This window comes from Vipera ursinii (genome assembly GCF_947247035.1).
Source record: "Vipera ursinii genome assembly, chromosome: 1".
Lineage (NCBI taxonomy): Eukaryota > Metazoa > Chordata > Lepidosauria > Squamata > Viperidae > Vipera > Vipera ursinii.
The window spans coordinates 344,018,916-344,045,063 of NC_139512.1; the positions used below are offsets into that span (position 1 = coordinate 344,018,916).

At 38.0% G+C, this 26,148-nt stretch overlaps 1 protein-coding gene across 4 annotated transcripts in view; it reads left to right on the plus strand.

Moving 5' to 3' along the window:
* Window positions 1-26,148, plus strand: part of GTF2I (general transcription factor IIi) — a 76,710-nt gene that overhangs the window by 17,964 nt on the left and 32,598 nt on the right. For 3 of the 4 annotated variants that reach the window (XR_014490826.1, XM_083349396.1, XM_083349397.1), the window contains exons 7-13: window positions 876-921; window positions 1,425-1,468; window positions 2,993-3,058; window positions 13,441-13,503; window positions 15,437-15,538; window positions 20,530-20,595; window positions 24,324-24,507. Coding sequence is in view for 3 of the 4 variants with exons in the window: in XM_083349396.1 (XP_083205522.1) it covers window positions 876-921; window positions 1,425-1,468; window positions 2,993-3,058; window positions 13,441-13,503; window positions 15,437-15,538; window positions 20,530-20,595; window positions 24,324-24,507 (571 nt within the window). In the remaining variant the exon portion in view is untranslated. The remainder of the gene's footprint in view (window positions 1-875; window positions 922-1,424; window positions 1,469-2,992; window positions 3,059-13,440; window positions 13,504-15,436; window positions 15,539-20,529; window positions 20,596-24,323; window positions 24,508-26,148) is intronic. The other variant, XM_083349398.1, reaches the window with a different exon arrangement.

A 26,148-nucleotide genomic window follows, 5' to 3' on the forward strand; every position in this document is an offset into this window, starting at 1 on the left:
AAAGTAGTGTACAATATTGAAAGTTCTATTTTTTTTTCAACCTTTTGTGAGTCCAGAATAATTTTCTTGGCTACCCCCCTCCCCCCAACATCTCATGCATGAATTTATTTTTGCTACTCTCTTATAGTAAAGCAATCCTATTGTTGAGAAGCTATATATTGTCTCAGATACTGCAGACATTAAACTGTATGGCTGTGGAAAGCCTGGGTGGAGGGGGAGAAGGACTTTGTGCATAAGCATTTAGCAAAGCACCTCTTTTCAGGTAATTAAAGAAGTTGTGTCATTTGCAAAGTTAGCCTGGCTGTTTCACAAGTTATTCCCAATGCTATCTGCATATACAGACGTATACGCATTTGTATATATGCACGAAGACAAATTGCTTGTGTGTCCAGTCACACTTGGCCAATAAAGAATATTCCTATTCCTATATGTATGTGCATGCTGTATCGCTTCTGAAGTAGCTGCTAGACCCTGAAAATGACAGTTTTTTTAAAAGGTGATTTTTTATACACATTGCAACACATCTCTTTCTTAGATTTTGCTGTTATTTATTCATATTGAAAGAATGTATGCTATCAGGATTGTCAGTAGATGATAATTTGGAAGGTATAAAGCCTTGAATAACATTGCCATGACACAGTCTTCATCATTGGAATTTGGTGGGGGGGAGAGTATAAAATTCTCCTGATTGAATTCTGAATGAATTTACAGAAAGGATAAAAGTGGATAGCCCAGATAATTTTTTAACACAATCAAGGGCTATCAATGCTATAGTTCTATCTATACAGTTATATAACAGAGGAAAAATATGAGTTTTCCTTCATCAGCTGTATTATTTTACATTCCCATATATATTCTATATTCATTTTTTTCAGGCCGTCTTTCAGACTCACCACACATGATGACATCTCCAGGTGTAAGGTATAAATCATTTTGGTGTTTTTTGGGGTGTGTGTGTGTTTTTTCCCCTACAGGTTCTCTATAAACAGTACAACAGTACTTTTTTTCCAGTGGCAAAGCATACGGTGACAATATGTGTTTATCTTCTGTCTTTCAGCTGTAATTTACAAGTCTGTTAATGATAGATTTGTAAGATTATCATAACAAACCTAACATATTTTAATTTTAGGGTTTAAAATTAATTTGAATTTAATGCCAGAATACGTACAAGTGGCTTATGCTAATAATCTAATGAGGACTTGGGATTGAGTTGCACATCAGATGCAATTGTCTAAAAGTTTGCTACAACTATTTTAAGGCCCTTTCAAAGCCTTCTAAACATAGGAAGTCTGGAAGGAACATTTCTGTTAGCATCCTGGAGAACCAGTTAGCCTAGTGAGAGCTCATTTAGTTGAATCAATGACAAAATAAATTCATATTATATATTATACTCACTGAGAATTACCTATTCTCTGTTTGTCTAGTTGCCCTTCCATTCAGGTGAAGACTGAGCCCAGTGAAGATTCTGGTACGCATTTCTGTTTCTTTTGAAAATGCTAATTTCTTGTACTTAAAAGGATATTGTTCACCGCAGTGTGTGAATTGACATCAATCTGTGTTCATAAGAGCAGAAGTTCAAATATCTGTGTTGTCGAAGTGCTGTGAAGCTTTTCCCCCTCAATATTTCCTTCAAATTATCAGGTGCATTTTCCTAATATGCATGTTTTATTTGAGTTTCTCAAAAATATATGCATTTTTAAGATGAAGCAGCCATTAATTTTTTTAATCATTTCCAAACTGCTAGTAATGGGCTTCTTGGCCTAGTCAGGCTGCATGACTTATATTATAACTAATGGATCTTGAAAATGCCTCTTTGCTAGGAATTTACTTTAATACAAGGTTTGGTCCTAACCTTTCATAATAATTATAAGAAATATTTACACATGGGAAATTGAGGCCTCTTCAGGTCCTGCATTTCATTGCCACTGTCATTTAAGGTAAGAGCATCCATAAAAATTATGGCCATTGCTAAAATACTGATTTGCAAATGTGATTTTTTAAAAAAAAAAAACCAACACCCCCCCCCCCCCGGCAAATATTTCTTTTCTAGTCATGGGTTGACTGGACACACATGATCTTTTCAGAAATAGTACATGCTTTTGAGATCTTTATTTTGTTGTATTTTTTTTTAAAAAAAGCTTAAGTAAAAATAAAATATTTGACTGTAAAAATAAGAAATAGAAAAATATCTTCCTTTTCAAATCTTGGAGTCTTTTATGTACTGCACTACAGACCAACAAACATTATTTAAATGGTAATAGTTCATTTGTAAGACATGTAGTAATAGGAAAACTTAGTGAAGAACAAAAATGTTTTAATAATATTTAATACAGTGACTAACAGTTCTTACCCATTGTAATATGTAAGAAATGTAGTACTGGCTGTGGTTCAGTGGTTCAATTTAGGAAAATCTTGAGCTTTCATTGGTTTGTATAATTTTTGATACTCATAACTAGTGATTTGTATTAACCCATCCTTAGATATATCTGGTTTATCTGCAGCACGTGTTGGCACATTTCAAATGGGTATTTTACAGATTTGTTTCTATCCATGCTTCTTACTTGGATTGAAATAAATATGTACATATTTTGTTTTTGGTTGATTTTAGAAATGGAGTGATAGGCTGCATGGGGTTTGATCTGATAATTGTCAAGAAGAAAAAAAACATACAATTTTCTGGGAAGGTAGATGAATGGAGTTATAATGGGGATTAGTGCACTGTTGGAAAACCTGAAGATCAGGTTAGGGACAGTTCAAGGAGAATATCTATGTGGTTGCTAAGAGTCAGCATTGACCTCATGGCACATAATCAGTTATTTTATAACATTGACATTGATGAGTGTCCATTTGTTGCATAAACTTAGGATTTAACATGTTAATTGCAGTTAACTCAGACTGTGTTGATTTTCTTGATGCATATGAAACAGCAGAGGGTGAGCATTGATTTAGATTCCTAATTACCCATGTAAATGGAATATTGTTTCTATTTCAGGGCTCGAGATGGTAACAGTTAAAGAAGAATCAGAAGACCCTGAATATTATCAGTTTAATATTCCAGGTAACAGTTAATGTTAATCTTTTTTTTATACAATCTGAAATCTTAAGTGGTAAATTATGTGGGTAGAAAAACTGAATGAAGGACAACGTAGTTGGAAAACAACATAGGGTTTGGGCTCTAGTATAATCATATAGTATTTGAAGCAGAACTTACTTTTGGTTTAGGTGAGCCTTGCATGGTTCCTGCTCAATTGTGTGCTTCATTTGCTCCCTGTGCACCATCTTCTGTGGCTCCCCCCCCCCAATTCTTAAAACTTGAGAGGTGTTTGTGGGTGTTTTAAATAAATTACATCACTTAAGTATAATAGCTATCCCGTTGATAATCAAACTTGCTGCCAATTACCAAGTATTACAATTGTGTGGTTTTGTAGGGAAGAACAGAAGGACAGTCTATGTGCACTAATTCCATATGAAAGTTTTGTATATCTCAACACTTTATTGATTCTTATTAATGATAGCTATCAAAAATTATGTGGGCTTGTGTACTTTATTTATTTTAAAACAGGGCCACTCATGTTATTGATCATAACTTTGGTCTGCTTGCAAGCAGAAAACTCATAAAAACACCATAAAAACTGCCAGCTCCTCCCCAAACAACACCACACACATATATCAATAATAACTTTTATCAGGTTCTACCCCAATGCTTGACATAAGAGCCAGCTTTTGAAGGCTTTCTGGAAGGCTAGATGGATAGAAGCCTATCAAAGTTCAGGAGAAAGAATGTTCCGATGTGTAGAAGTTGCTACCAAGAAGACACTTCTGAGGTCCAGCTAGACAGCAGAGGACCTGGAGCACCTTCACCTTTATCTATCCTGCTGGAATAAGTACTTTGCTTAAAAAATTACAGGGATGATATGTAATACAAAATAAAAAAGACAACCCCAGAAATTATTTAGTAACCTTAAGTGTATTTAAATTGTTTTTTTCCCCTTTCTCCTTGGAATATCCATTTGGAAGTGGCATCCTGATTGCAAGCTGTATATACATGGGGTTAGCATGGATTAGTTGACGTCTATTATGACATACAATTATGGATTAATCGAGTGTGTGAATTTGTAGTGGGGATTTTGCAGTGATTACAAATTATTCTGAAAACCATTTCAAAGGATAGCATCATTTGAGTTGCCCTATCAGAGACATGGGCAGCATATAAATTTAATAAGTAATTGTCGAATGATCCCAGAATAATGTAGTTTCCTGGGGCTAGGGCTTAAAATAAAGGCACAGAATTGAATAACCTTTAGTAAGATAAGCAGATCTCAGTCTGATGGGTACTCGGGTGGGAGACCATCTTAGAGCCCTATTTATCTCACAATAAACCTTACAATGAAAGATACGGGTTTTATATTGTAAAAAAAAATGTAGTTTCATTTCTTCCTTCCGTAATTTACATTTATCTTCCAGGAGGCAATTTTAATGAAAAGCTAGTCACCTTCAGTATCTTTTGTCAGGGTATTTCTCGTTTCCCATTCTTCCCTTCCCCTGATCCAGATAAGAGTTTTATTGGTTTGTACTGCCCCCCCCCTTTCTTTTTTTTTTTTTTTAAAAATATGACCTATTCTGTGCAAGATGCTTTGCCAGGAGAAAAACATTGAGGATGGCGAATGCTAACTGGACAACTGTCAAATTGTGACCCGTCGCCTAGTGCTGGCATTGCAAAATATCACAGCAAGGTCGGTTTGCATCAGAATGCTGAAAATAGTGTGTATGAACTGACAACAGATATGTTATAGGATGGAAGTGTTAAAGCATGGATATTCTTTACAGAACCATATCGGGCTTTGTTTAAGCAGCCAAGAAACAACAGAACTTTAAAAACCTGCTTTGCTTACAGATGCCTTCTTTAATGTCTCTAGGGTAAAATAACACATTACTCCGTACAGTATCCCCTTGAAGCCTTCAGTTATAACCGAAGCACTAGTGAAATTCAGTCATAACCTTTTTTCAAGGGCAAGTGTTATACTCTATATATAGAGGTGTGTTTCCTTTGTGTAGACTTTCTTTTGACTATTATATTTTATTTCATAAAATAAATTATATTTTATTACTTTTATTGAGCAAAAATAGTAGTGATGGTGATACTGTACATTGTCAAAGAGAAAGGACTTAAAAGTTAACGTTTTAACAAATGAAAGAATATGGCAAAGAAAAAAGAAAATATAAAATAATTACAATTTTAATATATATTTGTGTAATGGAAATTTGTCTTAACACAGATCTTACTGAAGTATGTATATATTTCTGCCTTTACACACTATCTTTTTAACCAACTGTATTCTGAAGGAATAGGTCTCATTTCATTATATTTGTTTATGCAAGTGAATTGCTGCATTGGCAAAATGAACGTATGACTCCATTTAGTCAATGGATTCTTATGGTGTGAATCTGATGAGCCTTCAACAAATTGTCACATTAAATTCCCAAAATTTCATGATAGTTTTTTTTACAAAACAACAATGGAGAATAACTTCCACCTATTTATTTGAAAAAGGGCTTAAAGAAGCCTTTCGCGGGCAAGACATACCTGATTGAAAATTCATTACTGTTCCTAAAATGCCTTGAATTTGGTTTTAAGAGGTCACCTTGGATAAATGGACAGTATATATGTCAAGCTTCCCACTGACAAACTCTTCAAAGAACTCTGAGGCATTGTTTACCTTAAAATTCTTTATTAGAGCAATATAATATCGGCAATACTTTTAAAGCTGAAATCTGGATTCCCTTCCCTTGAGCACAATAATATTAAAGCATAGTTACCTCCTTTAGTTAGCCGTCATAAATCACATTCACCATTTACTTTGAAAGGTAAGTTTTCCCTCCTTAGCTTAACCGCCAGTTCTTATGGCCTCTTATTACATACAACCTTGAAAATGCTCTGCTGCTATGTTATTATGTCTAAACCCCCCCATGCATATTCTTCCTTCCCCTTCCCATCTTCATCTAACTTTAACTCTAAAAGTGATACACAAGTAGAACTATAAAATAGCTGCTTCTTCCTCTTTTGTCAAAGCAAGAATATCCGACGTTAGCAGCGTTGACAATATACAAGCATACGAATCAATAATAAATGTCCCAATAGCGTAGTCAGAAGAATGTACCCCATCTTGATTACTGTATTGATGACACTGGGGAGTGTTCCTGCCTTTATATTTTATGACAGTATTAGTTTTCTCTGTTGATGGAATTTGTCATGAGATTGATAGTTGGTTAAAAGTCCACTCTTAAATACAGAAGAAAAAAAGCTGAATAATAATTGTTCCCAAGAAAATAATTGTATAAGCCTTGCATTGTGATGCTGGCTGAGGAAGTTATCATCTTTCTTTCTTTCTTGCTGCATTTGGAAACAATTTGGCATTTAAATAGAAATGATTTGCTAGATTTGCAAAATATACTCATGCTTCTATACTTTCAGTATCAAATGAAGTTTTTGAAGGATGGACAGAAAAGGGTTTTAGAAACATTGTGGCTCTATTTAGGTAACAGGTCAACAGGAAACTTAACGACAGTTTAGTGTTATCTGAAGTGACAAATTATGGGCTTGTTAAAACTGAATTGGAAACCATGGATTTAAAGTAAACTTTCAAAACTACAGCTTGTGCTGATCCTATGATAGTTGATGGATTGTAATTATGCCTATTGCTTGACTACCAGAAATTACGTGCAAAGATTAGTTTGTTGAGTGAATAGGCAGCTTTAAATTATTGCTTGTCTTAATGATGCTGATATGGTATGAAGTTCAACATGATTTGCTGTCGTTCTAGGCGGTAAATGAATCTTGGAATTATTCACACTGCTGTAATTCTTCTAACTGTGTTTCTGTGTCATGTAAAAAATGCTGAATACAAATACTTCCCTTAGATGCCCACCATAATCTTCTCACCTATTTAGAAAATGTATGTGGTCACTCACCTGAGACAAATAATTCTGGGCAGTAACAATATAAACCCGAATGAAAAATATCATTAATAGCAAACATAATAGATATAAGAACTGAAATATCTTACAAAAAACTGACAATCCCAAATGTGTTTCAGCTTCTGCCAACAACTCAGCCCTAATGTCTAAGAGAATCACCAGGTTTTCATAGCCTTCTGGAGGGCCAACAGAGTCAGAGCCATCCAGATCTCAGGAGGAAGGCTGTTCTTTAGAGTGGGCACCATGATAAGGAAGGCATATTTCCTGGATCCAACAGGATTGCATTGTTTCATTGAGGTGACCTGAGCATGCCTACCCTATAAGATCTGGTGGGGTGAGTCGAAGTTACTGGCGACAGGCAATTCCACAAAATAATCTCTGCTTTATGGAGCTTTTTAACAGTTGATAACCAACATCTTGAATGACATCTGGAAGCCTACTGGAAACCAATGCAGCTTGCATTGGAGTGGAGTTACATGGGTGAAACTGGGTGCACTGCTGCATTCTGGACTGAACGAAGCTGCCATCTGTATTCCAGGGAGCCCTATTTGCAGAGTGCTGCAGTAATCCATACTGAAAGTGGCTCATCTATCTGTGAATTGTTTAAAGGAAATTGTGTAGCCTTCTGGATTATACAAAACTCATGACTTCTCATGTTAAACTGCTTATTCAGTGCAACTTGAAAGTGCATCACAAAACACATGGGTTGATCTGTGTTTTATATAAATGACATTTTAGAGGAAGGAGGCTGTAGATACATTTGGAACGTTCATGCTAACCATTAATAGTGTTTTAAATATTGTTCAACACCTCTCGCCCGGTATAACAATTCTTTGTTCTATAATTGTTTGATTCAGCTCAGCATGCTGTCGTAATGGAAATGGAAAAATCTTAGTGATTTTTTTTATGGCTGTCTTTATTTACAAAGCAGGTCCTTCAGAAACTTCGGCGATTGATGAGAAAATCGCCCTGGCAAAGTCTTACACAGGTATAGCAATTCACTTGTTCATTATCATGGTACTATTTCTCACAACATTAATGCCACAGTATCATATCCTGCTTGCCAGGACCAGTGTTCGTCTAAATTTGGTTTCAGATCCATGGCCTGAATTTTATTGACCAGGGATTTCTCCTCCTCATTACTTTTCTATTTTGGTTTCATTCAGAAACTTTGTTTCTGCTTAGAGCTGCTGTATTCTTCCTTTTTCCATCTGGGAAATAAGAGACCCTATCTTCCCACCAAGAGGCCTTTTTAAATTACTTTTTTTGCACACTTCTATGTTTTTCATATTTTCTAACCCTTCATATTGGCAAATTAGGGTTAGCAATTCAGTAATACAAAGGAAATCTATTGAATATAACGGGAAAATGTGTGGGTTTTCCCAGCTACATGCTTTCATCTATTCCCCAATTCTTTTTAAAATCTATACTACCTGGATTATGTGAAGAGACCTCTTCCAAATTATCGATGACCTAAATACTGTACTTTCGGATTTTTGTTTTGGATTGAAATCTATTCCCATAGATCCTGCTGGAGGCTGGGTGCCAGTGTGCCATAAAACCTGTACTCAGCCTGTTTAAGATACTAGTTCTGAAATTTCAAGTGTTGATTAGCATCCTCCACTTTTTTATGATGGTATGTTTATATTTGTCTAAAGGGAGCAACCAGGGTTCCGATTGCAGTGAAGGAACAGATGTGGAATTGCCAGTAGAAGGTTAGAAATATGTAAATTTTAAAAAATAAACACTGGTAAGGTATTTCAAAAATTAAAAGAGCACACTGCAAACATATCCATTGTGTCTGTGTCTTGCATTCTTTTTTCATATTCCACATGGTTGTGTATTTATTTTTCTCCCCTTGCATTGTGATCCTGCATGTTTATTGTGAAAAACTATTGAGAAATACTCCTTTCTCCCTTCCAGTAAACTATATAAGCTATTTGGAAAGAGTTGATAGTTGGTTTCCTCCATCCAATTTGTCTTCTCCATCAGTTGGTGGATTTTCTTTTATCTTTCTCCTACTGAGTGGGCAATAGTGCTGCTACATAACAGAAGATCTTGAAAGTATGAAGGCAGTACATGTAATTTTTTAAAAGAGGGTAATGAAAAGTTAGATATATGTTTGTAATTAATTTAAAATTATAATTAAATTTTATGATTAGGCCTGTCTTACTGTCTAATTCAATTATTTCAATATTTGGAACTAGCCGTGCAAGATTTGGTGCAATGGGATGGGAAGAGAAGTGTAAAAAGTTATTTAGTTGTATGATGCTTGCTAATAGGAATTTTATTGAACAGATTTTTCTCTTTCAAATGTAAAGACCTTGCCTCTGAAAAGGGAGTGCTGCTTTTGCTACTGAGAATGTGACTGGTGCTTGCCAAAGCATATATTAACTCTCCTGTTGGTTTCAGTGCCATAATATTAAGGATTCTTAACTTGTTTAATAAAAGCTGAATTGGTGGGCTACAAATTGTAGCTCATAGGACATTTCTATTATGGAATATTTTTTGAATCAACATACTAGTGAACAGTTTTATGAAGCATTAATTTAGCAACAGCATGTCATTTGATTTAATTCCCTGTTCAAATTTTAAGACCATATTAAATTGTCCTATCACCCTGGTTCCTGAGCTTTTATCATGCATTGTAAAGTAGAATCTGAAAGTAATACTGTTTTGGGCTGATCCCAAGGTAATGTTACTGAATAAGCCAGGATTTATATCTATTAATGTATTTATTTTAAATACATTAAAACGTTCTGTTCCTTTAAGGTTCTGTTGCTTATTTTAATGGAGTGAATCTGAAAAACTGATTGTTTGATTAGGATCTGAAAAGGAAAACTCGGAAGGTGTAAAAGGCTAACATCAACGTTTGTATTAAAAACAGTAGATTTAAGTTAGTAGTTGAAGTAGCTTAATACCGTGTTTCCCTGAAAATAAGACCAGGTCTTATTTTTTTTTATTTTTTGCTTCCAAAAGAGGCACCAGGTATAGCAATTCACTTGTTCATTATCATGGTACTATTTCTCACAACATTAATGCCACAGTATCATATCCTGCTTGCCAGGACCAGTGTTCGTCTAAATTTGGTTTCAGATCCATGGCCTGAATTTTATTGACCAGGGATTTCTCCTCCTCATTACTTTTCTATTTTGGTTTCATTCAGAAACTTTGTTTCTGCTTAGAGCTGCTGTATTCTTCCTTTTTCCATCTGGGAAATAAGAGACCCTATCTTCCCACCAAGAGGCCTTTTTAAATTACTTTTTTTGCACACTTCTATGTTTTTCATATTCAGGTCTTATTTTCGGGGATGTCTTTTATATTCACCTCGGTACCAACAGCCCTGCCTGCCCATCCGGTTCACTTCTTCTGCGGCCGAAGGAGCAGCTTCATTTTGCAGTTGCATTCTGGCCTGCATTTCCAGAAGGCCTCTGCAGCCGAGTACTGAGCTATGGATTTAATCCATAGCTCGATTCTCAGCTGCAGTGACCTTCCGGAAAGGCCTGCGACTGAGAAATGCAGGCCTGGCTGCAGAAGACGCCCCAGAAGAAATGGGCCGGTGAGGAGAGGCCTGGCTGCAAGGTAGGTGGATGTAGGGCAGCTCTACCCACCCCACCCCCACTTGATTTTTAGGTGTGTGCCTTGCCCCAAAACTAGGGCTTATTTTTGGGGTAGGACTTACATTAGGCCCCACCCCACCCCCCACCCCCCAAAAAAAATCAAGCTAGGGCTTATTTTTGGGGTAGGCCTTTCGGGAAAACATGGTAGAAACTTTTTAGAAAGCCTTTTGGGGATATGTATAGGCTATTAAAGGATCCTCAATTCTCTACAGTGTAAAATGGCATATCATTGTTTTGACATAGAATCTTTTCTATGTCTTTTGTTGGTAACCTTTCATGCTGTGTAGATCACTCACCTGTCAGTGTAAAATTTTGAATCTGTTTGGATCGTACTTCATTTAAAAAAATGAATCACTTGCTCTCCCTTCTTTCTCTGATTTAGATTAAAGAGGAATTCAGGAGTTTGTTTTTGTTCTTCATTAAACAGAGATGGGTCTGTTGTCCATACTGATTAATCTTTACTATGGTTTATTTGAAAGATATGAATTTCAACCTTGGTTCAACATGCCTAATAGCAATAGCACTTATATACCACTTCACAGTGCTTTATACAGCCCTTTCTACGTAAGTGGTTTACAGTGTCAGCCTATTGCCCCCAACAATCTGGGTCCTCATTTTACTGACCTTGGAAGGATGGAAGGCTGAGTCAACCTTGAGCCAGTGAGGATTGAGCTGCTGTCAGTCAGCAGAGTTAGCCTGCTATACTGCATTATAACCACCGCGCCACCACAGCTCTTAAGTTTTTGAGTTTAAAATTGGAAAAACTGACTCTAGTTTGTGTGGCTATATAGAGGAGAACTCCACATTATGCTTTATCCCTATGTGTAAACTAGTTCACTATTGTATCCAAATATACTGTATATTGATATGGTGACATTTTCAAAGTGGAAATCCTGCACAACATGTTTCTTGACATGTGTTGCTGGTAGGCAAGAATGTGAAGTCTTAACTTCAGAAGGAGACATGTAATAAGGAAAGTACAACCTTAAAAGGTTTGATTTGCTAGGACGTTGAAAAAAGTCAACCTCTTAATACGGCCTTGACAATTCCATGAACTCTTTACTAACTAGTCTTCCTATTCACATGAACCAATACTAGATATTATATTAAATTGATAATCTGAGTGAGTTATTAATTGAAAACATATTTTCAGTACCTTATTCGTACATGCCTGGAATTTACCAGACTATATACCTGCTTTGCTCTCCCAGATTTTCATTAGCTCAATTATTACATTTCTATATGCATATTTCTAACTGACCCTGAAGACAACATAAGAATATTAAATTATACTGTTAGAAATCTCTTTTGGAGAATAATCTAACTTCCTAAAGTGCATTTTTGCATTACAATTTTGATATTTTTTCATTTCTGCCAAAGGACAAGGAGCTTGGTTAAACATGTTTTTGAATCAGTTTTCCCCTTATTTCAGTTACCAGTACTGGGCCGCGGCATGCCAGCAACTGGGCCGCACAAACAGGGAAAGCCCCATCCACAGGATGCAGGCAGCACAGAAAACCACACTCCCTCCGGTCCGTAGAAAAACCTCTTTCCCCGTAACCGGTCTCTGGTGCCCAAAAGGTTGGAGACCTCTGCACTAGGAGACAAATTTTATTATCTACCCTTTTTCATATTTATTGGAACTTACATTTTCTAATAAAGATGGGCACTTTAACATGTGATATGCAGGTAGTCCTCAACTTAAAGATCACAATTGGACTGGAACTTATGTTGCTAAGCGAGATGGTCATTAACTGAGTCATGTGTCCGATTTTATGATTTTTTTTACTGTGACGTTGAAGCAGATTTCATGGTTATTAAGCAAATCTGACTTTCCCCATTAACTTTGCTTGTTGTAAACTGCCTGGGAAGGTAGCAAAGGGTGAACACGTGATAATGGTGAAAATATAACTCTTGAAAAACTGGTCCAAGCATGCCACTTCTGAAACAGGTGAGGATCCTGAAGTAGAAGTGACCATTGAAGGTTGGCCATTTTTTTCAACTAAACCGGTCCTGTACATGGATAGAGCCGATTGTAGTTTGGAAACATCAGCTCTTTGAAGCAGACTAGGTCAAGAAATGCTGGAATTCTACCTTACTAATATAGGCTGCCTTGAAGAGCTGACTGGAAAGAAAGCAATATAATGCTGAAAGTAGGAGAGTCCATTATCCTTGTTATAAGCCCCTTTTCTGAGCCTTTTGACTGTTAGAAAGAGCTATTCATTTGGATTTGATACGTTTTCTGACTTTAGCACTGGGAATAGGAAAGAAAATAAGAATGGTGTCTTTTCAGAATGATGTCTCATGTGGACATACTAGGTTATATCAATACTACATAATATTTCCATTATATAAAATGTTAGTGTTGATAATTGATGGGAGAAAAAGGTGAATCACTCAGTAGGTTTGGACAGCTATAGAGTACACTTGAACTGAAGAAAATACTATTTGCAGTTACAATTCTAATCTTTAGACAACAGTTGTGTTAACATACATTTTTAGAAATATTACTATAATCATTCTCATTTGTTTGCATCATTGTAATTGTCTTGTGTGAGAATTTGTGAATTTCCTGTATTCATTTTGAAAATGTTTGACAACAAAGATTCAAATGAATCTAGAAAAAAAGACTACTCTAGATAACCTTACTACTTAAACATCCACACTTTTCTATTATCATTTCATAGACTTTAAATCTTGTGATAAACTATTTTGGCTTATATGTTATGGGTCTGCTTTATTCATAGTGTACAAGATATATGTTGACTTGCCCCTGTCGAGTAAAATCAGTCTTAACAGTGTGTCTGCGCCGTTCAGATTTGGTTTTTTGTTCTGCTTTTTTCAGATTCTTCTCAGCATGCCACTTCTGAAACAAGTGAGGATCCTGAAGTGGAAGTGACCATTGAAGGTTGGCCATTTTCTCAACTAATTTTATTTTGCTCACTTGTTTCAGAAGAATCTCAGTCATGTGGCATTGTGTACATCACTTCTGTCCTTCCCCCCCCCAAACCCTTCCCATTCCATAAGATAAATTGTGTTTGGCAAGCTAGTCTTTTGTAAATGCTGAATTTGAATCATCCATGTTTTCTAGAGCAGTTGATGTCAAAAGTTCAAAAAAATGGGGGAGGGGGATACTCAATCTGACATTGCTGCTTATCAGAAGGAAGCAGTTTAAGCAGGTGCTGTTTCAACTGAGGATGTTTCATTGGGCAATGATTAAAGCTATGGAAGTTCTCCAGAGTATTGTGAGAAAGATCCCCTCATTTGTGATCTAGTAAAACCAAAAGACCTGTTTGCCTGAAGTGTCCCACATCATTTTGGTCTTGCTGAGGTTTTGTAAGATTTGAGGCAGATGAAACAAAAGTGTTCATTTGAGAATTTCAAATGGTAGATTTGGGAAGTAGAGAATACCTTGTGAAGTTGACTGCCTAATGTCTAAGGGTCTGGTAATGTATCTCAGAGCAAAGTCTTCTCAAATCTATTTTTTCCTGCACTTACTTTCTCTCCACCCACCTGTTGCCTGTGATAAATTGCTATTTTAAAAACTACATGAATCTCATAAAAGAAAGAAAAGTGAGATGAAAAAAGTTGAGAACTGAAAGGGAGTGCATATTTTGCAGTTCCCCTATAATAACTACTGTGCTAAGAACTGTGAATTTAGTAACAAGGTTGGTTGAATTCTGATAAGACTGTTTAGATGATGTATGACTGGATCGTGCCCAGTTATTTGGATATCTCGGGATGAGAAATAGAAAAATAAGAGATATTTCTGCATGTGAGGAGTACAATATTGATAGCTTTTCTTGCATGAAAAACAAAAGCATCATGTTCTGTAATGTAGTGTCAGATTTTGTAAATAAACGTAATAAGAATGAGTCTCTCCTTTTACTGATACACTGTTATTTTATTTACTCCAAGTCATAAATTTGAAGAGTATGACATTGTAGAAATAGCATCTGAAAACATAGTAAACAATGCATTTTTTCTGTTTGTGTTTGTTTCATTTCCAGTAATGGCAAAAGTCAGTCCACTAATTTTTCAAAAGGTGTTCATGAATGCTAGTATATCTCTAGTCTTTATTTGCTAACAACCGACTCACACTGGAGTGAGCATCTCTTTATTTTACTTTGAGCAGCTGTTGGATTGAACTGGAGGGCTAATGAGGGTTATGTGGGGGGAGAAAGGTGGAACAAAACTACAGGGGGTATTCCTGTTAATGCATGTGTATGTTTGTATCAGACATCTTTTCTCTTGCCTCATAACCTTTAGGTTGATAATTGCATCCTTGAATATATAGTTTAACATGCTTCTTATCATAAATAAGTTTTTCCTTTTAAATGTTTTGGCAGACGTTATTGATTTCTCTGTTTAAAATGCAAGCTTATTCACGCTTATTAGATTGCTAGTGAAATTTTGCACATCTACTCTTGTACATTTCAGTGTTTATTCATTTATTGCTGGAATTACAATCCAATTATCTCTTGTCCCACCATCTACCAATATATTTATTTGGTGTTATTCTGAGAGAAGTTTATATACTCTAATTTTATGATATTTTCATTTCCAAGATTTAATTTCATGTATCTTTTATATTTGTTTGGAACTCCAAACCAAATGGGGTAGGATAAGACCTTGTTGACAGTAAGATGGGAAAAGCCAGAGTGCAAATTCTAATCCTAATGACATAATTTGAGATTCAAGTGGAAAAATTAAATCCTAGAATTGGCAAGCAAAGAATTGATAAGCTAATCCTTATATTGGAATAGTTCAAATTATGATTTTTAAAGACAGTGAGATAATGTCAAGTAACAGCTGTGATGCATATGTTTGTCTCTCTGAAGATGATGATGACTACTTACCGCCACATAAGAAGACAAAGAGCATAGAACCAGTTAATGATGCTTCCAATGTTGGGAGAAGAAAAGCTAGAGAGTTCAATTTTGGTAAGTTTTAGATGAAATTATTATAAATCTTTCATTTGTGAAGCAGTTCTAGTTTGGACCTATCCACTGAGAAAGTTTAAACAAGGTTAACTAAGGAACGTCCCTCACAAGACCTGTTGTGTTACATGATTGTGGCAGGATGATATCCCTGGGAGGGGTGAGCAAATAAAGGTAGGAGTATATGCCAAGAGCATATATGTAGAAATCCAGGAAGTGGTATTGAAGCAAATAATCAGAAAACGATATTTAAACAACAAAATACAGACATATTTATTAAGCTCTGAGAAGGAAGATAGTATTAAGAGGAGACTACGCTTTATTCCTTTTTGCCTCATTGGGGTGTAAGAGGAAAGGAGAAGCACAATTAGATTTGCAATATAGTTCTGCTTTTCCTGTGGAATGTGGTTCCTGATCTGGTCTACCCCAAAGAGATAACTATATAATACAGGTAGTCCTTGATTTAGGACCACAATTGACCACAAAAAATTTATGTTGTTAAATGAGACATTTGTTAAGAGTTTTGCCCCATTTTACGACCTACCTTGCCTCGGTTGTTAAGTGAATTGCTGCAGTTGATACGTTAATAATCCAGTTAAGTGAAACTGGCTTCTCCGTTGACTTTGCTTGTCAGAAGGTCGCAAAAGGTGATCACATAATCTTGGGACACAGCAACGGTCATAAATAAGAGTCAGTTGCCAAGCATCTGAATTTTGTTCATGTGTCCGCGGGGAAAGATCACTGTGAAAAATGAGCATAAGTCATTTTTTTCAGTGCCGTGGTAACTTTGAACAGTCACTAAACAAACTGTTGTAAGTCAAGGATTACCTGTATAAGGAGAGTCACACAAGGCATAAATGTCATCACAATTCCCCAGCTAAAGCAAGCAGGTCCCTGTCTTGTGCAATAGTGATATAGGAAGATGGTAGAGAAATATGACTTCGTGACAGTGGCAAAGGGATTGTTGCACAAATTGCACAAGAGAAGAAAATGATAAACCAAAGCTGTGAGGTAAAGCCAGAGTTAAGGAGGGAGAGGAAAAAGAGAGCAAGGTCAGACCTTCCCTAGCAAGTCACAGAATATATCTATAATTATTGCATATAATTGCTTTAGAAATTATATATAGAAAAAATGGTACCAAATATTCAGTATGGATTTGGAAAAGACAGGAAAAGGAGAGGTTGCCGATACATACTGGATTATTCATAAAGCCAGAGAATAGTAAAAAGAATTCAGTGTGTGCATTATTTATACGAAGATCCTTATCAATTAAAACTATGGAATATACTTAGAAAAACGGGAATTCCAGAGTTCTGGGGGAGGTAAGGTGAACTGAAGAAGGCTTCATGACAGCAGAGCCAATGCAAGAGATGGTGCCCATGCAGTGGAAGCTAGTATGATTGTCAGGGAGGACGCATCCAAGGTGCAGTGCAGGGAAGATGTGCGATGGAGGGTAGGGCAAAGTATGTGTGAGAGAACCATGTATTGTGAAGGAGTAGGTAGGTATGAGTGAGGGTGCTGCACAGGTTGGGTAGGGTGTGAGAGGCTGTGTGAGGCCTGGGGAGAGTTTCTGGGGGTAGTGAGTGCACTGGTCAGGGATAGTGTGCAGGGGTGCACAAGTGACAGACATAAGCCCAGAGGAGCTGGGGGAGTGTTCACAGGTGGGGGAGTCTTACGCCAACAACGTGTGACCTCTCTGCTGGCTTCCCCATTGACTTTCTGGGAAAACTATAATAACAATAACTGTTGTTATTGCTAAGCACATCTAAGTCATCTAGTCCAACCCCCTGCTCAGGCAGGAAACCCTGTACCATTTCAGACAAATGGCTGTCCAGTCTCTTCTTAAAAACTTCCAGTGTTGGAGCATTCACAGCTTCTGGTGGCAAGTTGTTCCACTGATTAATTGTTCTAACTGTCAGGAAGTTTCTCCTTAGTTCTAGGTTGCTTCTCTCCTTGACTACTTTCCATCCATTGCTTCTTGTCCTGCTTTCAGGTGCTTTGGAGAATAGCTTGACTCCCTCTTCTTTGTGGCAGCCCCTGAGATATTTTTGAACACTGCTATCATGTCCCCCCTCGCCCTTCTTTTCATTAAACTAGACATAGCCAATTCCAGCAGCCGTTCCTTATATGTTTTAGCCTCCAGTCCCCTAATCATCTTTGTTGCCCTGGCAGGAAAGATTGCAAATGGTGATCATGTGATTGTGGGGCACTAAGCCACTATTCATAAATGTGAATTCCAAAGACTGGTTGTAACAGTTGCAACTTGGAATACTCGCTGACTGAATGGTTGTACAGTTGCAAGAAAAAGTATGTGAACCCTTTGGGATTACGTGGTTTTTTGCATGAATTGGCCATAAAATGCGCTCTAAACGTCATGTAAGTCACAACAATAGAAAAACACAGTCTGCTTAAAATAATACTACACAAACATTAGCTGTTGTCATGTTTTAATTGAACATAAGATGGAAACATTCACAGTGCAGGGTGGTAAAAGTATGTGAACCTTTGGACTTAATAACTGGTTGACCCTCCTTTGGCAGCAATAACCTCAACCAAACGTTTCCTGTAGTTGCAGATCAGACCTGCACAACGATCTGGACCACTCCTCTTCACAAAACTGTTTCAGTGTAGCAATATTCTTGGGATGTCTGGTGTGAATCGCTCTCTTAAGGTCATGCCACAGCATTTCAATCAGGTTGAGGTCAGGACTCTGGGCCATTCCAGAAGGCGTATTCTGTTCTGTTGAAGCCACTGTTTTGTTGAATTACTTGTATGCTTTGGGTCATTGTCCTGTTGCATCACCCATCCTCTGCGGAGCTTCAGTTGGCGGACAGATGGTCGTACGTTTTTCTGCAAAATGTCCTGATAAACTCTGGAATTCATTTTCCCATCAATGACAACAATCCGTCCAGGCCCTGAGGCAGCAAAGCAGCCCCAAACCATGATGCTCCCTCCGCCATGTTTTACAGTGGGGATGAGGTTTTGATGTTGGTGTGCTGTGCCTTTTTTTCTCCACACATAGTGTTGTGTGTTTTTCCCAAACAACTCAATTTTGGTTTCATCTGTCCACGTTTGACGTTTGCAAAAGAGCACCTGGATGTTGCACTACTGGCAAAATATACTGTGGACAGAGCATGGGTGATGCAACAGGACAATGACCCAAAGCATACAAGTAATTCAACAAAACAGTGGCTTCAACAGAATAGAATACGCCTTCTGGAGTGGCCCAGTCAGAGTCCTGACCTCAACCCGATTGAAATGCTGTGGCATGACCTTAAGAGAGCGATTCACACCAGACATCCCAAGAATATTGCTACACTGAAACAGTTTTGTGCAGAGGAGTGGTCCAGATCATTGTGCAGGTCTGATCTGCTACTACAGGAAACGTTTGGTTGAGGCTATTGCTGCCAAAGGAGGGTCAACCAGTTATTAAGTCCAAAGGTTCACATACTTTTTCCACCCTGCACTGTGAATGTTTCCATCTTATGTTCAATTAAAACATGACAACAGCTAATGTTTTTGTAGTATTATTTTAAGCAGACTGTGTTTTTCTATTGTTGTGACTTACATGACGTTTAGAGCGCATTTTATGGCCAATTCATGCAAAAAACCACGTAATCCCAAAGGGTTCACATACTTTTTCTTGCAACTGTATGTCAAGGACTACCTGTACAGGCTGCAAAAACCTAAGACACAAAAACACTGAAGGAGACTTTTGAAGAATGGAATCCAAAAATAGTAGCCACAAGATGTTTAACTGGACTTAGAAAAGAAACTGGCTGAGACTTTAAAATTTAAAAAGGAAATACTAATGAGAAACCAAAAAAGTGACCTGGATAATTCTTTCCTTATTGGATTTACAAAAAAAACTTGTTCAAGCTTTGAAAAGAACTCTTGATGAGTCAAAGAAGAAATGAAGAGAAATGAAATCCTACAAGAATGACTGAAATACCTTGAAGTTTTCTGACACATAAAATCCAAGACAGTCATACTGGCCATGGAGAAAAAAGTATATTTTGTAGAACTAAATATATTGCCTAGATATATATATTTTGAAGATTCAGAATGTTCGTATGAGAGTAGATGCCATGACAGATGTAATCAAGCTCTTCATCAGGCTTGGTGGAATTTGAATATCATTGGAAGTATGATAGAAGGAGAACAAGGAGGTAGTAATTTGACGTCATGAACAAACCAGTCAGCTAGCCTTTTATAGGAGACGTTAATGTGGCTGGTAGTGTGGAGTAAGTGATCTTGGACTTGTTTCATGTTTGTTATATAATTGGGCATAGCCTTCATCCTGACATGAAGATGGATTGATTATAAATCAAGTCAGAGTTTTATTTGTGCCTATCATTCAAAAATATAAGTTTTGTATGTAAATATTTCCTTCTTTTAGAAGGTCTCCTTAATTTTGATGGAAATAAGCTATTGACTCACTTGGTAAAAGAGAAATAATGTTTGTTTTTTAAAAAAACGTGATTGTTTCTCTGGGAGATAGATGAGAGAGAGAGATTGTTAGGCTTTATTTCTATATTCACACATTAGCAACTAGATAGAATTAATACTTAGAATGAAATAAATTAGAAGGCTTGGTATATCCTCTACAGCAGGGGTGTCAAACTCAATTTCATTGAGGGCCGCGTCAGCATTGCGGTTGCCCTCAGGGGGCCAGTTGGGTGTGGCCTGGGTGGGCGTGGCCTACTGGGTGGGCGTGGCTAAAGTGCGTATGGCCTGCTGGGTGGGCATGGCCAGCTCTACATCGTTCGCATCAAGGGTGCCTATGGGGGCCTGGGCAGGAGTGGGACAGATCTGAGGGTCTCTGGCAGAAGGAGGGTCTCTGGGCCAGGGCCAAGGCAGTGGGGGGCGTTCCCTCACTGTTTCCAGGATGGCTTCGCGGGCCACATGAAACCACTTTGCGGGCCGGACCTGGCCCCCAGGCCTTGTGTATGACATGTCTGGTCTACAGGGCTAACGTTGTTTTTTCCTTTCAGAGAAATGGAATGCCCGAATTACAGACTTGAGAAAGCAAGTTGAAAAGTTATTTGAAAGAAAATACGGTATGTGTCTTCCTCCCCCGCTCCCCAGTTGTCCAGTTATGTTTGAATACTTCTAATAACTTTTTTTAAAAAAAGTTTAGCTTCTTTATGCCGTAGAGTCTTTTGGTGTTTTGTCCTGCCATTGTCCAAGAGCTGCCAGTGCCAAAGGGTGATTATAACGGTTTGGTTCTGCAGACTTAAGACAGATTGCAATAGGCTTTAGTATTGACTGAAGGGCCTGCTGTTGGAAGTTCTGCAAGGTATTTTTTTTTTTTAGACTGGGCTTCCTAAGAATGCAAATCCTCTGCATGGAGTTTAAATTGAAGACCACTCGGAGGCTCCAGCTGGCACAGAATGCAGCCGCGAGAGTTGTGTCGGGGGTCTCCCGATACTCCCGTGTTACACCTTTGCTCCGCGAGCTGCATTGGTTGCCAGTTGTCTTCCGGGTGAGGTTCAAGGTGTTGGTAATGACCTACAAAGCCCTCCATGGCATGGGTCCAGAATACCTTGGGGAGCACCTGCAGCCGGCGTCAACTTCCCTCCGCCCAGTACGCTCCCACAGAGAGGGCCTCCTCAGGGTGCCGCCGGTCAAAGAATGCCGACTGGTGGCCCCCAGGGGGAGAGCGTTCTCTGTGGGTGCACCGGACTTATGGAACCATCTTCCGGTAGAGCTCCGGATGGCGCCCGACCTCCGCTCCTTCCGGCGCGACCTTAAAACCCATCTCTTTAAGGAAGCGGGCCTGGCCTGATGGGACGGGGTGGGTTTGTTATTATGACCTTAATTTTAAATTTGTACTATGGGCATTGTTTAATCATGTTTTAATAATTTTAACTTTTGTATTTGTCTTTTACGTATTGCCCTGAGTCTCTTGAGAGAAGGGCGGTATATAAATTAAATAAATAAAATAAAATAAATAAATAAATAAATAAATACACTGCCAGGAAAAGCTGTAGCCTGGGACCTGCACAAAATAAAAAGAACATTAATATTGCATATTTTGTGAGAATTAATTTTCCTGTTCGGTTTGAAAAAGGCATCTATATACGAGTTAAATCTCCTATACTGCCTGGAAGGCAGGAATTTTGTGACAAGCAAAGCTAGTATTAATGATGGAACTCTTTTAATCTCCTCCTTGAATTCTGTTTCCCACTTTGCCCAGTTTAGGCCTCTCAAATAGTTTTCATACTCTACCGCGGCTCAATTCCCTTCATAATTTTATTTCCCTGTTACATTTTTTTTAATTTTGCACACTTTTTAATTTTTCCCCTTTATGTTCTTTAGTTGTAACTGTACAGGTAAAAAAAATCTGCCAATAATCAGATTAAGGCTAAAAAAATGCAAAAGGGCTTTTATCTACAGTATTTTGCTGCTGGAGCCAGAGTCCTTTTTTCTTGGAAACTGGATAATAAATATCCAAATAATAATTATCCAAGGTGTCTGGATCCAGGGAAGGCTTCTTGGAATGGGATGTGCCATGCCTTCTTAAATACAGTGAGACAACCCTTTGTGTCACAGAGGTTCTGCCAGCTTTCTGAAACTGGTTACAAACAAATACATGCTAACATCCCAAAAGAACCAGGCTGGGTCCCAAGCTCCTTTCCACTTCATCCAAATCTACTAGCTGGAATAAATCCAAGATAACAATTGCCTCCACATCCCACCTAGGAAGAGACATAAGATTCTGGCAAATTTAAGTGAATGAATAACCTTATACAGAGCCACTGAATGATTATCTGTTGAAGAAATAAGGACAGACATGTGGAGTGCTATGGCCCTCATTACCACATTGTAGGTTTAAGCATGAGATTTTGTGCTCAAGTCAAGTTCACTTTTAGTTTATTGGTGTTCCAAGTGTAATTTCTACACATTATCTCCTGAAGCCTCTTGATGAACCCAAGATCTTCTGTCAGAAAGATGTAATTTAGGAGCAGTCTTGTCAAGCTGCCACTCCTAAATGTTTTGGAGAATTACACTATCACCACAGTGAGCTCCAGCTGACATCTCTAGGCAGAATGCCAGCTCCAGTCTTTCAGTACTGCCAACAGCACAAAACAAACACCACCTTAAAGTAAAAACAAAGCAGGAAAAAATTAACAAAACAATAAATTAACAAAATAGAAAATCCCTGATGAGTTTCCACTCAGAGCCAAGTGTATCTGATGTTTTGAAGATACTGATGTGCAGTTTTTGTATTGTCCTATGACTATAGCTGCCTAACATTTAAAAAAATAGAGTTTAGAGGCAAAGGAAGGGAATGTGAAAAATGTATGAAAATAGGATGTTTTTGAATGAACCTTTATTATCAAAGTACAACATGTGTACAGTGAGATTGGCTGAGCCTCCCTTTGTGCCCCTCCCACACACACACAACTCACAGTGACAACAAACCCACCATCTTGTTACACCATGTAACTGTATTGACTGTATAGAAGTCTTTTCCTTTTGGTGGATTTATGTACTCCTAACCTATTCCTCCAATTCACTTATTGTATGCTGTTGTTCAGCAGCATTTCCTGGCACAGATACTGTTGTACTGTAGTACAATGGACCAGATGTGCCACATTCCTCAAATCCTAAAAGACCTTCCAGTATTTAAGACCAGCAAATATTTGCAACATTTTGCTATTCCGTTATTATTTTACTTTGGGGGTAGCTGAGATCATAGTATGAGGCTGATTTCTTTTTTGGTAAAGAAAACAATTGCCAGGCTAAAGACGTTAAAAGCCAGTTTGCCACCAGTGGTAAGCCACTGCACAATTCAAAGATTCTAGAAATTTTACAGGACCCTGAAATCACAAATTACCTGTCCTATTAATTTTGAATCTACAATTCTCCCTTGATGATTTTTGGATTAGTCCAATCTCTAATGCATTGGCAGAATCCATTAGATATTGAGGATTCTGGAGTGAACTATAGTACAGTGTCTTCCTTTGCCTACGCAGAAGATTGGGAGAAAAAGCTCTCTTATTTTGAGTCACCTTAAGAATAAGAACTGAAACACCTTCTTTCTTCTCTCTTTTTACTTCCTGCCAAATGCAGGTGTTGCTCTGTTCAATGGGTTATTTGCTCCCACCTCCTCTCCCCCTGAGAAATGATGAGAATACAGAAAGAGGGAGACGTAAGATGGTCCTATTACATTTTTACATCCTGACTCTAGATGAAAACATCCTTTTGTAGGTGTGATCACCCAACTGCAGGCCTACAGAACATATTTGTGAATAGCAAGTAAACTCAACTTCTGGGTTAACATGGACATGGCATAGATTTATAGTTGAGGTTTGGTATCTGTGTGAACTAGTGATATTTCTGACCATCTGTAAAATGAATCAGAAAATAAAACATGCATTGATCTGGATCTGCACCATTTATAGCTTGATGGAGTAGCTGCATTAGCAATCCAGATTTATGATCATTACTTTATCTGTAGAGGACTTGCACCGAAAGATTACAACATTAAACAGATTATAAAAAAAATAAAATTAGTTAATTCTGGATCATAGTTTGAGTGTTGTTTGTGCTAGAGCTCAAAATAGGCTGCTAATATTTTGTTAATGAAAATTACTATTGGTAATTGATGCTGTTTGGCATCTGCTTCAGATTTAGAATCTTGGGGGATCCCTCCTTTTATTTAAAATAGGCTCCATTGAAACATATTGTTACTTTGATTACATTCAGTATCCTTTGGGAACACATAGTTTGGCATTCTTTATTTAAACTGTAATATAATTTTTCCTTGTTTACATTAAAGCTGAAGCTATTAATGCAAAAGGGCCTGTATCTATCCCGTATCCACTCTTCCAATCTCATGTTGAAGATCTGTATGTGGAAGGATTACCAGAAGGAATTCCTTTTCGTAGACCCTCCACTTATGGGATCCCACGTCTTGAACGGATTTTACTGGCAAAGGAACGGATCCGATTTGTGATTAAGAAGTAAGTAAGTTGGATTTAATTTTGTGGACAAATACATCAGCCTTTTCTTTTTCCCCAAAAGAATTGCTGAGCATTGGTGATGTCCTCCATCTCTCTTCCCCTTCTGCAAGAACTAGAATCGAGTCACTCACACACTGAAAAGATTGTCTGTAAATAAGGAGGTACCGGTATGCAAAATGGAAAAAAAAGTTCTGTTTCAATCTTGGAACAAACCACTACTGTCTACAAGTTCTAGAAAACCACTCTAGTTAAGCCACAATTTGACAAACCTCATACCCAGAACATTTTCACTGCTCTGAATTTTGGATAAAACATAATTGGATAGGGCAATAGAGGAAGTTGCCTACGTATTCCTCCCTCTTTCCCTTTTTTCCCCTCAGCAACTACCAACATGTCATATCCCTCAAGCCTGCTCCTCCTTCATCCTAGAGCAGGGGTAGGCAACCTTGGCTCTTTTATGACTCACGGACTTCAACTCCCACAATTCCTGAGCCAGCCATGCTGAGGGGAAAGGGAGAGGTTTCCAAGCTGAGCCATGCCGGCTCAGGAATTCTGGGAGTTGAAGTCCACGAGTCATAAAAGAGCCAAGGTTGCCTACCTGTGTCCTAAAGTCTTCCCTTTTCTACATCTCTTTTGCTGTCCCCATGTATGCATCAGTGCAAAGCTGGCCTGATTCTCAATCTTTTCAGTACTTTCCCCTCCTTCACTGGTGACTTGTGGCAACATCACCCAAACCCTCTCCACAACACCATCTCATACTCTGGAATGCAGTCACTATTCATGCCAACATTCCCCTGTATCTGCACAGTAGAGAAGGAAAGATGTTGAGAAAATTGAGGAGAGCAGTCTGTGGGAAATTCCGCATTAGCCATTAGAAATGATTGAAGGGAGGGAAAGAAGGAATAGAAGGCACTGGGAAGGTCAGGGCATAGGTAGGCTGATGGGATAAGCCATGCTGAGAGCTGCTGCTGAGGGGAGAGAGGGGCTGGCATGCTTCAGCCATTTCTTCCCTTTCTTCAATCACTAATCCTAATGTCCATATGTTCCCCACTTCTCCCTCCCATGCCCTCTTCTGATTAGAAACTAATTTGCACACAAACCAAAACATAAGTTTTACTTGAGGCATAAGTCATCCACATATGAAACGTATGTTTTACTTGAGGCATAAGTCATCCAAAAATAGCTGTTTCATGCTTTGAACAGTTTAGGCACAGATCATTTTGCAAATCTTTACCTTTAAAATGAAAGGCAGACAGAAAAACGAAATTTGCTTTTAGGAAACCTAGGAAAATTATGTTTGATCCTGAACAGAGGCACAGATAGATAGCCAGGGGAAAACTGAGCGTGCAATTTGGAAATTAAGAGCGGGACCTGAATGACGGAGGAGGTCCTGTGAACAAGATGAGCATAAGCACAAGCACATTTAACCTGATTCTTAACACAACTACTCTGAATAGTAAATATTCAGAGAAAGGAGGAGCTAAATGGAGCTGTGCGCATGTGATTTTGGCTCAACTGTAGCTCTTATCTGCTGGTGATGCTGGAGTATTTTAAGTTTTGAGATACCGTGACTATGTGTTTGATTTGTTGATGGTTTTTGCTATGTCACTGTTATATCAAATTGTGCTGAGTTTATTCAAG